At 38.7% G+C, this 12,967-nt stretch overlaps 1 protein-coding gene across 2 annotated transcripts; it reads right to left on the bottom strand.

Annotated features, from left to right (window-relative positions):
* Positions 1-24: 24 nt before the first annotated feature.
* On the bottom strand, positions 25-12,662 carry LOC308631378 (arf-GAP with SH3 domain, ANK repeat and PH domain-containing protein 1-like). Of its 2 annotated transcripts, XM_081262577.1 has the most exons (3): positions 12,543-12,662; positions 8,779-11,997; positions 25-232 (listed from the first exon to the last, which is right to left on the bottom strand). In XM_081262577.1, the coding sequence occupies exons 2-3, from the start codon at positions 11,994-11,996 to the stop codon at positions 160-162; spliced, it is 3,291 nt and encodes a 1,096-aa protein (XP_081118703.1). In that variant the 5' UTR covers position 11,997; positions 12,543-12,662; the 3' UTR covers positions 25-159. The 2 variants fall into 2 exon arrangements, with proteins under 2 accessions (XP_081118703.1, XP_081118704.1); XM_081262578.1 differs by lacking the exon at positions 25-232 and having other exon boundaries at positions 6,050-11,997.
* Positions 12,663-12,967: the final 305 nt, after the last annotated feature.

The raw sequence follows: 12,967 nt of genomic DNA, 5'->3' as shown, positions 1-12,967 counted from the left end.
TACCCAACTGTCCATTGTCCTGAAATATTTCCATAAGTGTTTCCTCATTCAATTTTTGTGTCCATGGAAGGCTGGTATTCTTTTCTCTTAAAATTTCAGTATTCTCAAAGCACTTCTTTTCCTGGTTCTGATATTTTACTGTGTCCATTCCCAGTCTCTTCATAGAGACCTCATCCTTCTTCTTGTGATATTTATGCAATAGCTTGTTCTCTGTCCCATCACTAGGAGAAACCTAAATAAAACCAAGGATACATTTAGCTAGCACTCAATAAAATGATGTTTCATAATTTTCACTGAAATTAAAGAAAAATCTGTTTATTTATATGGTGAAAGGGTTTCAATAAATAGATACCCACAGAAGAAAAATTAGATGTAAACTTCTGAGCTTATCAAAATATAAATTCCCAAGAGTTCACAAGTTAATTCAAAAAGATGGATCTATGGGAGTAAAAGAAAATTATAACTTAAAGAATGTAGGAACTGCCAGGTTCAGGGGCTCATGCTTGTAATACCAGTGTCTCAGGATACTGAGGCAGGAGAATCACAGGTTCAATGCCAGTCTTCAGAAATTCAGTGACACCCTGACTCATTCATACATAAATAAATAAATAAATAAATGGCTGGGATGCATCTCAGTGGTTGAGCACCCTGGTTCAATTCCTGGTTATAAAAAAAGAAAAAAATTAAAGATTGAAAAAATCTGCATTATACCAGAATGAAAGAATAGATTAAGTGATTAGTTAGTTTGCCAATGTAAAAAAAATAACTTTGCAGAAGAGAAGCAACAGAGAAAACCCCACACATATAGTTATCTAATACTAGACAAACACACTATAAAACATGCATTGGGGAAAGGATAGGTTCCTCAGCCAATTGTGCTGGGAAAACTGAAAACCCATATGTCGTAGGAGAAATTTAACCCCTATTTCTCAAAAACAACGTGGATCAAGGACCTAGATAATAGATAAAAGACCCTATTACAAGACTATACAGGCCCAGCGCTCCATCTTGTCAGTGTAGGAACTGAATTCCTCAAAAAGACACTTAAAGCACAAGAAGTAAAATAAAGAATCAATAAATGGGGTGGTATCTTTACAGCAAAGGAAACCATCAAGAATGTGAGTAGACAGCATATAGAATGGGAGAAAATCTTTGTCACTGACATGTCAGATAGAGCATTAATCTCCAGAATATATAAACAACTCAAAAAATAACTCACAAACAAAAAATAACCCAATCAATAAATGAACAAAAAACTGAGCAAGCACTTCAAAGAAAAATATGTACAAACAGTTAACAAGTATATGAAAAAAATGTTCAACATCTTTAGCGATTAGAAAAATGAAAATTAAAACTACACTGAGATATAAAGAATGCAAGTAACAATAAATGTTGGTGAGAATGTGGGGAAAAGATTGACTCATACATTGCACCAAGCAATTTTTCAGGAAAGCAGTATATAGATTTCTCACAAAACCTGGAATGGAACGACCATTTGACCCAGTTATTCTGCTCCTCAGTGTATACTCCAATGACACTATAGTGACACAGCCACATAAATATTTATAGCAGCTCTTCACAAAAGTTAAGCTGTGGAACCAACCTAGGTGCCTTTCAACACATGGAAGGATAAAGACAATGTGTCATATATACACAATGGATTCAGCCATGAAGAATGAAATTATGGCATTTGCTGGCAAATGAATGGAACTGGACACTGTCATGCCAAGTGAAATAATCCAGCCCTCCAAATCCAAAGTCTGAATATTCTCCTTAACATGTAGTTGGTAACACACATAAGGGTGGAGGATAAAAGAATAGAAGTTTGTTGGTTAGACAAAAGTGAATAAAGGGTTGAGAGGGGAGGGGAATATAGTAGAATGAATCTGACATTACATTCCTATGTTCACATATGAATACATGACCAGAAAAACTCTACATAGAAGAAGTTATATGCTATGTATGTGTAATACACCAAAAGAACTCTATTGTAATGTATACCTAAAAACAATAAATAAAAATTAGAATTCACTACTTCTATGTTGATCCACTTTTAGGATCGTATGATCTACCCTTTAAACAGTTAAAAATTCCAAATATTTTATTATGTACCTATCTGTTGGGATGGCTTCAGTGGCAAATAAAAGAACACTTAACTTTAAGAAGAATAAGTTTGCAATCTGACACCTCATGTATTCAACCAGACCATAGTAAGAGCCTTAGCTCTACATCTACTGAGACATAACAAAAGTTCTCCAAGGTCTTTTCCTAAAAATATTCCTAGCATATTCTGTTTTCTAACATTTTGTAGCTGTGAATGAGAATTGCATCTATACATAAAATTATAAATGTAGGAACAGCATTAAACACATGATCTATATCAATGAACAATGTATCACAATTCTGAAAAGGAGCACAAGGCTAAAAACATAGGCAAATTGCACGATTTTTCTCGAAGTCTTTTGTCTCTGCTTCTAGTGCTCATCCACAAAGCCAGTTACTTCTGTCCTATGAATGGATAAACACCAAAGAAGGCCTGTGTTTCAAAATACAAATGACAAATAAGGCAAAATGTGTAAGGCTCTACTCAGAAAATCCTGAGATTTCTACTCAGTAACATTTGTTTCATCTCAGTGAACATTGAAACATGAGTCAATATAAAATAAAGGAAATAAACAGATCTTATGTATTAGGAACAAATACTTACCAGTAATTTATTTCTAAGAACGTACTATGGTATGCCATTTTTTCCAAAGGTGTTTTGTACTGAAGTAGGAGATTACTTGAAGCAAAGTGTTTGTTTCTCTTCTTAAAAGTGAGAAAATGATTTACAAAACCAGAGTATTTGCTGGCCCCACTTTTCCTCCTTACTTAACAGTGGGAGTAGTAATGCACATTAATACAACAAGAGAGCAAAGTCACTTCCCCAAACTAGAAGATCTACTATTAGAAGCAAGGGTTTTGAGATCATAGAAAAATCAACTATTCCTCTGGAAAATATTAAAAGTCTTTTCTCTTTATAAGGCTACTCTGAAAGTCATGGATGGGACTGCTGCGGAGAAATACAGTTGAATTAAGAACATTACTTAATTCAATGGGACAAAAACTGCACCCCTCACCTCCAAAATATGTACATTATGGTTATAAATATATGGATTTAAAACCCTCTATACTTTCCCATAATTAATAGATTTACTGTTTAACTATGTTACACACACTCACTCTCTCTCTCTCTCAATCATTTGAAAACAGAAGAAAATAATTCAGGAAACATTTCCTTTCTGCACGTCTATCTCTTTTTGTTTCCAAAAATGTGTTACTGAAATTTCATATTGTAAATTCTGGCATTATGGTCTCATGGAAATCGTCTGTAGGTTTCATTTTGTTCTGCTAAAATCTACAAATTTATTTCAGCAAGGTTTTGGCTGTATATCAGCAGGTGACAGAAGTCTAAAAGATTAATTTAAGAGTGGGACCTTCAAGATTAAAAAATAATTCCAAAAGGTAGATTTATTCTTCATGAGTAAATGTCTTACATTTCACCTGCACAAATGACAGATAAATTTGGGTGAGTGAAAACATTTCTTGGGGTGGGGATGTGGCTCAAGTGGTAGTGCGCTCGCCTGGCATGCGTGCAGCCCAGGTTCGATCCTCAGCACCACATACAGACAAAGATGTTGTGTCCGCCAAAAACTAAAAAATAAATATTAAAACTCTCTCTATCTTTACAAAAATTTAAAAATTAAAAAAAAATTTCTTAAATGCAGACAGAAATGTAATTGTGAAACACTTTAAAAAAATGATTTAAATAGGTGCATAGATATTTAGTTTGTATTTTAACATAAAACACCTAAATTTGTATTTATGTCAGTGATTAAACTAAACTTCTTCATTCAGAAAACAAATGCTGAACTACCAGATGCTAAGTTTTGCTGTAACTAGTTTTGTCATAAATATCATCATTTAATTTTAGAGTCAGATAACATTGTGTTTTTTTTTTCTGGTTTGTCAGATCTTTTTTTAATTTTTTTTATTGCCAAATAACGAACATTGTGTTTTAAATCAAAATAATAGTTCACACCCCACATACCCATGCTTTGGGAAACAGCAGACTGCATATAAATGGAGGTCCTAGAAGTCTGTGTTTCCTGGCATTGTGGGAGATGTCTGAAGTGTGTGGAAGTACACACACATGATGACTGCATGTTGGTGAAATTGCCAAACAGCACATTCCTCAGACCACATTGCCATCATTAAGTAAAACATGGCCACATACTATAAGTTAAAGGGATTTTATAAATAATTCAAATGAAATACAGTAAAAATTTGAAACTTTACTGAACGTTCATTTACCTGATTAAAATGATTTCTTGCAGTCTCCAATTCTGTATCTATTGTACAAACAGAGATTTCAGCTTGCTTTCTCACTTGATCCTCTTTGTTAAATTCTGTTTCTTTTTCTTTTAATGGGTTCTTATTTTTTTCATGTAACATATCATCATTTTTTCTATTCACTTCATCTTCTTTTAAGGTATATCTGAAGTTAATACAGATGCCTTTTAATTGATTTTTGCCAAAACCCAAACATGTCTTTTTATGTTCTGGCTCTTTGTATGCTGATTTAGTATCTTAATAAAAATTTTATGTTCTCTGAAGCTTTTCTAGTTTAACATTTTAAATTTCTCCTTTAATCTTGTGTAAAACATACATAACTGAAAGTCAATAATAAAAGACTGTTTTGTTATTTGATAAGTTTCTGTTACTAGCAAATCTTTTAGATACCACAGAAAAGTAAATTAGAAATGATTTGGTAAATTGACAAGTTTAAGGTAATTTTTTTTGCACAATCATAGGTCCTCCCCAGTTAAAAAGATAATTTCATGTCAAATAAGTTTTAAAGACATTGTTTATATACAAACTTATGAATTCAGTAGTAACATCATTTATCTTCATAAAATATGTCAGGTATACCTATAACTGGCTTACAGTGTAACAGCATATTCAGACATTCTTTTTTCAATATGTGTCTTTTGGGGCTGGGGCTGTAGCACAGTGGTAGAGTGTTTGCCTAGCATGAGTAAGGTGCTGGGTTCGATCCTTAGCACCACATATAAATAAAATAAAGATATAAAAAATATGTATCTTTTGTACTACTATAACCCCGAACTGGGATAAATAATCTAATACCTGTTATTATACTTTTTATGTTTCTTTTATGGTAACACTCTCAACTTACCTTTTTGATCATTATGTATTTTACAAAAAACTCAAAATCCATTTTTGAACAAGATGGGACCTAATATTTAATCCAATAATGAAGAGTAATGTTCTTCAACAGATGAAGGGATAAAAAAAATATGTGTGTGTGCACACACACAATGGAATATAAGACATAACAAAAATAAATTTATGTCAACATATAGTCTACTGTCATGTATACCTAAAAACATAAAAAGTATATGTCCTTTCAATATAGAAATATGAACAAATTTATGAATGAGAATGAATTTGAATAAAAAATAATCTATTTTCATTTCATTTTTTAATGAATGTTAATGTTAGAAGTGTAGCCTAGTGTCTAGCTCAGCACTAGCACATCACACTAGTAACACAAAACCCTGAGTTTGATCCCCAAAATCAGCCTAAAAACTATAAATGTATAACATGTTTCAGGGCAGTGAAAAATGCCTCACTGGTGGAATACAAACTTTCTTGAGAGAAATTTAAAAATCCTGTAATCTTTTTAAAGTTTCCCAACTTTAACCAAATAACTCTATATTGAAATTTTTTTCAAAAGTAAACAGAAATATAGAAAGTTATTTTTTTTTCTTTTCTTCTCATCCCCAACTTTGGTACCAGGAATTGAATGCCCAGAAGCTAAATCCCTTAGCTACATCCCAAGGTCTTTTTCATTTTTTTTGTTGTTGTTGGAGACAGGGTCTCATTAATTTGCTTAGGACATTGCTGCTATGTTAATGAGAATTATTTTGAACTTTTTTTTTTTTGGGGGGGGGGTCAACTGAGAATGTTTATTTAAAAGCAATTTTAAATATTAAAAAAGTAGAAATTAACACATACAGTACTGAAAAATGGTCACATTAAATACATGTGAAACGAAAAGTGTACTGATGTTTGATGGTAACATCCAGATGAGGATTCGGAAATTAACGAGTGGCACTATGGGATTCCTATACAACACGTTGAAGATCTAGGCAATACAAAAATAAATAGCAATTGCTGTTCAACAGTCAAACAGACACACACTACTTGCAGAACATTACTTTCTCCTCCGGGGAAAAAAAAGAACTAATTTGCTATTTTTTTTTGGGGGGGGGAAGGTCCCATTCCTTCAAAATACTATATCATGTACAAAATGGCAGATCATGGCTCTTCACCGAGTTTAAGAATGAGATCAGATTTAAACTCAACAAGATTGCCAATGGTTTTTCTATCTAGTTTTCCTATGTCCCACAGTAAGCTGGATTAGAGAGAACTCAAATTCCTCATGGAAAACAAAACAAAACCAGAGAGGAGGAGGAGGAAAAAAAAAAAAGGTCTGAAAAATGCATCTGTGAGAGTTTCTACAATAGGGGAAACAGAATAGACATCGCCTCCACATAACTCTAGAGACGGAGCTTGTGTGTGTATTTAAAATAACTAGTTTATTTTCAGATGAGTTGCAAATAGTCTGGCCACAATGAAGAACGGCTCTTTACTGCAACTTCAAATTGTGAATGAATGAGCTGGGACTCAGGGCAGCCTCAGATGCTGACTTCCTGTCCTGATACCAGTGTGGCTTAAATGCTGAGGCTGCTGGCACGGCCAGTCACATATCAGCACGTGGCCTGGTGCCTCCCTCACATTCTGGGTTAGGTGCGGGAATGCACGTGTGCCCTGATGCTGAGGAAGCAATTGCTTAAAATCAGTTTCCAATAGTAGCTGATAAAATATTTCTCAGGTATGCCATGCAAGGTTTATTCTTCAGGTGGCTACTCAAAGTTTTCATAGTAACCACTTAAGCAGAACTAAATATTTACTGAGCACTGTGACTATGAAAGAGGGTTTTTCCTATGGATTTGGTTGGGAATTGTGCTTCTGTGAAATTAACATTTCTCATTCACGGCTAAGATTATCTGCTTAAAAATATTAAGTCTTCTGTGCTGTTGCCAAAATAGCAGTTTAAGCAAATGGAACATCAGAATGACACGAGCCTTAGAATCAAGGACAGTTCCATTGGTTGTGGAACATGACTGCTGTATTCTTGTCCAAAATTCAGACTGATGCCAAAGATCAAAACACAATGTTCTTAGTGGTCTGATAAGCATGGCTGGGATGAAAACAAAATGAGAGAGAGAGAAAGAGCACAAGTGACAGAGAAACAGAGACAAGATTCCTTGCAGGGAGAGCTTTTTCACAGTGCAATTCATAGCAGCTTCCAAAACTTGGTTATGAATTGACTTGAAAGGGAACTGTCTAGTGGCTGGCGCTTCAGATGGGAACACTGATGTATGAAGAAGAGCAGAAGAGCTTGGTTTCAGCACCTGGATCCTACTCTGGAAACACTGTGTGAAGGGCTGACTTTTAATTTCTCCATTTTGAATAGTCTTTTAAAAGTTAATTTATCCAAGAACAAAACTAAGAAAATAATTTAAAACCAACACTTTAGATGCTTCAACACAATTGAGGGATGCTGATTCATAATACATTATGTAAATTCATACTCTTTGAGAGAGTTGAATGACTGACTACAAACAGATATAGTTGCAACCTTATAATTTCTGCTTTAATGGCAATCAAGTTTAAAAAATGTACAGTTCAACTTATTCATACTATTTATTCCTTTATAAAAGGCAAGATTTCAGGTATAAGCTTCTAGATGCATGCATAATGTAGAGGCTAATATTTTCTGGCAGTCCTTGGTTCCTGAAAGTTAAACTTCATCAGACATATTTTAAACTTTGTCAAAATAGGCATGAAGGATATGTTATTTTTGCATAATGAGGTAATATCTCAAGGGTGGGCACTCATCATCATAAGACAGTATAAATCCACTTGTCTCAACTTGCATGAGGCTGTGTGCATTGTAAAATGCCACAAAGAGTTTTGGGTCAGTGAACATTTGCTGAAGGAGTAACATATTTAACTGAGCACTTGTCTGTAATAAATACCAAAGTAGGTTTTTGTAGCTGTAAACTGTGTACACAGATAACTACAGGCTGGTCTGTCATGGAGCTAACTAGAAGTTTCACCTGGAGAACAGAACCCACCTCTTTGCTAATGCTGCATTTTCAGTAACAAGATTGAGAATACTGCACTGGAAGGAGCAGAGTCGACTCTAGGCCCTTCAATGGCTGCTGAACAGAAATCACTCTACTTTCAAAGCCAGCAATTCCTACACTCCTGGTTTTTTGTTGTAGTTGGTTTATTTTTTATTTTTATTTTTTATTTTTGCTTGCTTGTAAAACAGCACAGATAGAGAGAGATGTAAGTGCTAGGTGCCAGGGACGGCTTTGGCAAACCAGCAAGGCGCACCGGGCCCCGAGGCTACCCTCATACTGGCAAAGGCAGAAGACCACAGGATATTTACAATACATACTCTGTTCCCCTCCCGAGGTGGCCCTCGAGGAGTTTCCTATTCTGTAACAGCAGCTATACACACACTGTGCACAGGGTGGCATGGAAGCAGAAGTCTGGCATGGAGGATGGAGACAACCATAAGGTTCTGCTTTCTGCTAGTCGGACAGGATGTGAACAAAGGACACTGGAAAGACCCCCTACCTTTCAGGCTGTCCTTCGATGTGCCCAATCCACCACTCCTGATCCTCTTCCCCTGTGACAATAATCACTTCTCCCTCGATGAAGGTGAGCTCGTCGTCGTTGTCTGCCTGGCAGTCGTAAATGGTCTTCACGCGTCTCACTTTATTCTTCCCCGTGTTGATCTTTCTGGGTAGTGGTACAGGCGTCTCGGGCAGAGTGGGCGTGAGGTCACTGGAGTCCTCAGATGCCTGCTTCGGGACAGCGTCTCTGGACTGCATGTTTGGGGAGAGATCCCCGGGGTGTGACTTCTGTGTGACCTCGGAGGGCTGCTGAGACTTGGGCGAGATGTCACTCGTCTGAGACTTTGCCAGCAGGTCGCCCAGCTGGGGCTTGGGGGGCAGGTCCTTCATGTGCGGTTTGGGAGGTAAGTCTGAGAGCTGGGGCTTGGGGGCCAGTTCTGTGGGCTTTGGGGGCAGGTCTCCAGGTGGTGGCTTTTGTGGCAATTCTGCCAACTGTGAAGATTTCTGAAAAATCTCAGGCGGGATGTTGGCTTTGTCTAGGGAGAGATGATGGCTCGTTTCTGTTTTCCTTAGTGCCACTTTCTGAGGTAGTTTAGGAAGAACTCTTGGGCCAAGGGCAGTCTTTGCAGAACTGGTGCTGGATTGTTGAGACAGCCCCTCAAACTTGTTCGCGGTCTTACTTGAAGATGACGGACCCACATCGTTACCCCAAGGAATTGCGCCTTTGTTTGGGGGCCCGTGAGGTAGTGGGCTGGGAGGGTCGGACAGGGTTCTCTTGTGTCCGGGTGGTGGGGGAGGAGGCCTCTTCTTGGAAAGGGTGGAGCTGCCACTAGAGGTCTGGGTGCTTAGAGGGAGTGTTGAAGGTGGGCCAGTTGGACCTTTCCCGGCATTCCTAGGAGGCAGAGGTGGAGCCTCTGCAGTTGGTGACGTGGGCGAGTCTGTGCTCGTGGAGGCATAAATCTGGTTGGTAAAGGCCCCGTAGGAGAGCCGCTGCTTGTCCCGTGGGGTGCTGAAACCTGGCAGTGACAGCTTGTCCTGTGGGGAGATGCTGGAGGAGTGGCAGAAGCTCTGGGGTCTGGGCGAGCGCTCTTTCTTGATGGGGCTCGGTTTGTCATCCAGATCATCATCGCTTTCATCGATCTCCTCCTGTCGAAGGTTCCATTCGTACTCTACGTGGACGTGGGGATTGAACTTTCCAGATTTAGCCTGGGAAAGCAGATCTTCGCACTGGGAAGCTTTGAGTCTCTTTGCTATGTCCAAGGCAGTTTCTCCAGCTTGGTTAACGATGTCCACGGTGGGCTTGCTCCTCAGCAGCAGCTTCAGGCACTCGGGCTTGCCGTACATGCTGCAATAGTGCAGAACCGTATTTCCCAGGGACGTCTGCTTATCCAGGTTCCCACAGTTTTGTACAAGGAAGTCAACTAAATGGAGAGATGTCTGGTCTGCAGTTCGGACGGCAAGATGAAGGGCGGTCTCCCCGAGCTCCTGTCCAGGTTCCAGCAGTGGTTCCATGAGCTCCACCCCCTCTGCATAGACTTGAATGAGTGCAAGTAGATCCCTGGATTTGATGGCCTCCAGCAACTCACTCAGCTTAGCTGACGAGGAGGAGCAGGTCTTCCTTGAGAACCTGTGGTCGACGTACTTCGCAGTGATGTACTCTTTTCGTACAGTCATATCACTTGAAGGGGTAGGTTTTGGTGAGGGGCTGGGTAAATTTGCTTCCATAATATCATTAAAACTATTGTTTCCTACATTCTTGGCCAGCAAGAGTTCAGAAGTTCCTAATTTGTCTAATTCCAAAGATTGAATTCGAGAAATATGAACCCCCATTTCCCTATGGATGCCGGAACATTCTATACAGGTCAAAATACCCAAGTTGGTTGAAAGCCAGGTGGGTTCTGACGAGCCACAGTCACAGCACACGTCATTCCCGGGTAGCCGCTGGACCTCTTCAATGATGGCTTTCGTCAGATCTTCCAAGCTGTTCTCCCCTGTGCTCTGCTCGCCCCGGAAGGCCATGGTCAGGGCCTCCTCTTTGCTGTTGGTCAGCACCGATATCCACGCCACATAATCCTGCTCATCTTCTGCCTGAAAATGATACGTCCTATTATGTGAAATCAGGTCAAAAGACTTCTTGTCCTCGGCATTCGGTTTCACCTGGCAGGTAAGAAGGTTCAACTTGGCTGGCTGCCTATTGGAAGTTGCGTGTGAGATGGTCAGAATTCCATTCTTGACGGTGCACTTCCTCCTTTGCCACACTTTCCGGATCCCGTCACTCTTCTTCAGCAGGTAACCCTTCTTCTCACTGCCGTATTCCTTATTGCCCTGGAGCTGATGCATGCTGTACCCTCCTTGCCGGCTCTGGGAATCTTCTTTCTGATCAAGCTGAAGAGAGGATTTTATTAAATCTCGAAGTGCAGTGAGCTGTTTCTTTTCTTCATCCTGGGTCTGTTTTATATTATATAAATCAGCAGCCAGTTTTTCAATGTACTGTTTCAATTTATCAGCTGTTTTCAAGCCATCTTGGAAGAAATTGCACTGTGCGTGATAATACTTTATAAGGTTCTGCAGCAGATCCACACCCTTTTTGGTCTTGATTTCATTGACTTTAATGAGATACTCACACATTTGGAGCTGAAACAGGCGCCTTTCCTTCTCCATTTCTTCGGCAATCTCAGCTCCTGTTATCTCGGTGCGGATCATCCCGTGCTGTTTTGCATGCTCTCTTTTTTCCTTTTCAATTTTTGTAAACTTTGTCTCATAATCTTTCCAGGCTTTGTCAAATGGCTTCTTGAGATCTCCTTTGACTCCCTTTAGGTCTCCTTTTAACAAGGAATCCAAGGTGAAGATCACATTGTGGCTCAGACCCTGGAGCAGATTTTCCAGCAGTGTGGACAGTTCCTTTGTAAGAGTAGAAAACTTGACAAAAGCGGTGCCAAGATCGGGGTTGTCTCGACTTAAAAAATTACTCCCAAACTTATCAAGAACTTGTGCATAGTTTTCTTCATTTTGTACATGGTCTTGACCAGAATTATATATTGCTTTTACAGATTTCTTCACTTTCTGCAAGGCTGTTCTATCTTGGTCTAGAGCCTCCTCCAGCAGCGTGACGGTGTTCCTGCAGTTGTGCAGCCGCGTGGTGAAGCTGGACGTGGTGGGCGAGTTGTAATCCTCGGTGGTCTCGGCGATGAACTCGGACACGGAGATCTGGTCCGGCATCCTGCCGGGGGGGGGGGGATGAGACACAAGCGGGGGCGGGGGGTGAGTCACGGTGCAGGCTCCCGGGGCTCATGAACGCCCCGCGCGCAGCCCTGCGCCCGGCCTGGCGCGCTCCCACCCTATTTTGAACTTTTGATCCTCCTATCTTTGTCTCCTAAGCTGCTGGAATTATAGGCACATGCCATGGTACCTGAGTAGGAAATGATTTTTTTATAAATGATATTTCTTGAAATATTAATTGTAATAAAAAGTTAAAAATATAAACAAATAACAATCCCAAATTATGCTGGTTAAATAAATAGATTACTAGCAGATGGAGTTCCACAGAGACATTAAAATTGTTATGGGAAAAATATGAACTTAGTTTTTAGAAGTAATCACATTTAATAATATGCTATCATATTTGTAAGAATTTATAATTTATTCACGTTTTCTCCTTTGCAAAGTGCTAACAGATGAGGCAGTAGTTACAAAAAAAATTTCCTTCTTATTTTACTGGATTAAAGGAAAAGATTCCACTCCTTCTTTTGATCTAGGATATAATACCTCAAATTGTGGAGTTGTTGTTTCACTTCTATATTTTCTTGCTTAAACTCTGATACCCTCTTTTTTAGCTCATGAATCTCATTTTCCAGTTGTGCATTTTTTTCAAAATGTAGTGAACACTGTGTGCAGTGACGTTTTTTGCTTTTTATTATTCTTTGAAGTGATAGAACTGCTTTCTGGATTTTCGATAGGCTAACAGAATCTGTCAGAAAAAAGAAGATAGAAATAAAATATGTGACTAATTTAAATATATGAATGCTGTATATTTCACATGCATTATTTATACACTAAAACAATGAGTGCATAAAACACGTGACACAATATGCTGAACTCTGAAGATATAGCAAATGAGATTAGACCCCTATTGTTCTTTAGCTTAAAATCTAATGGAGAAGACAGACACAAAAAAAGATCATTATAATTTT

This window comes from Spermophilus citellus (genome assembly GCF_964194105.1).
Source record: "Spermophilus citellus genome assembly, chromosome: 12".
NCBI lineage: Eukaryota > Metazoa > Chordata > Mammalia > Rodentia > Sciuridae > Spermophilus > Spermophilus citellus.
Note: the sequence above shows the minus strand (reverse complement) of the source record. Positions and strands in the feature narration are given on the sequence as shown.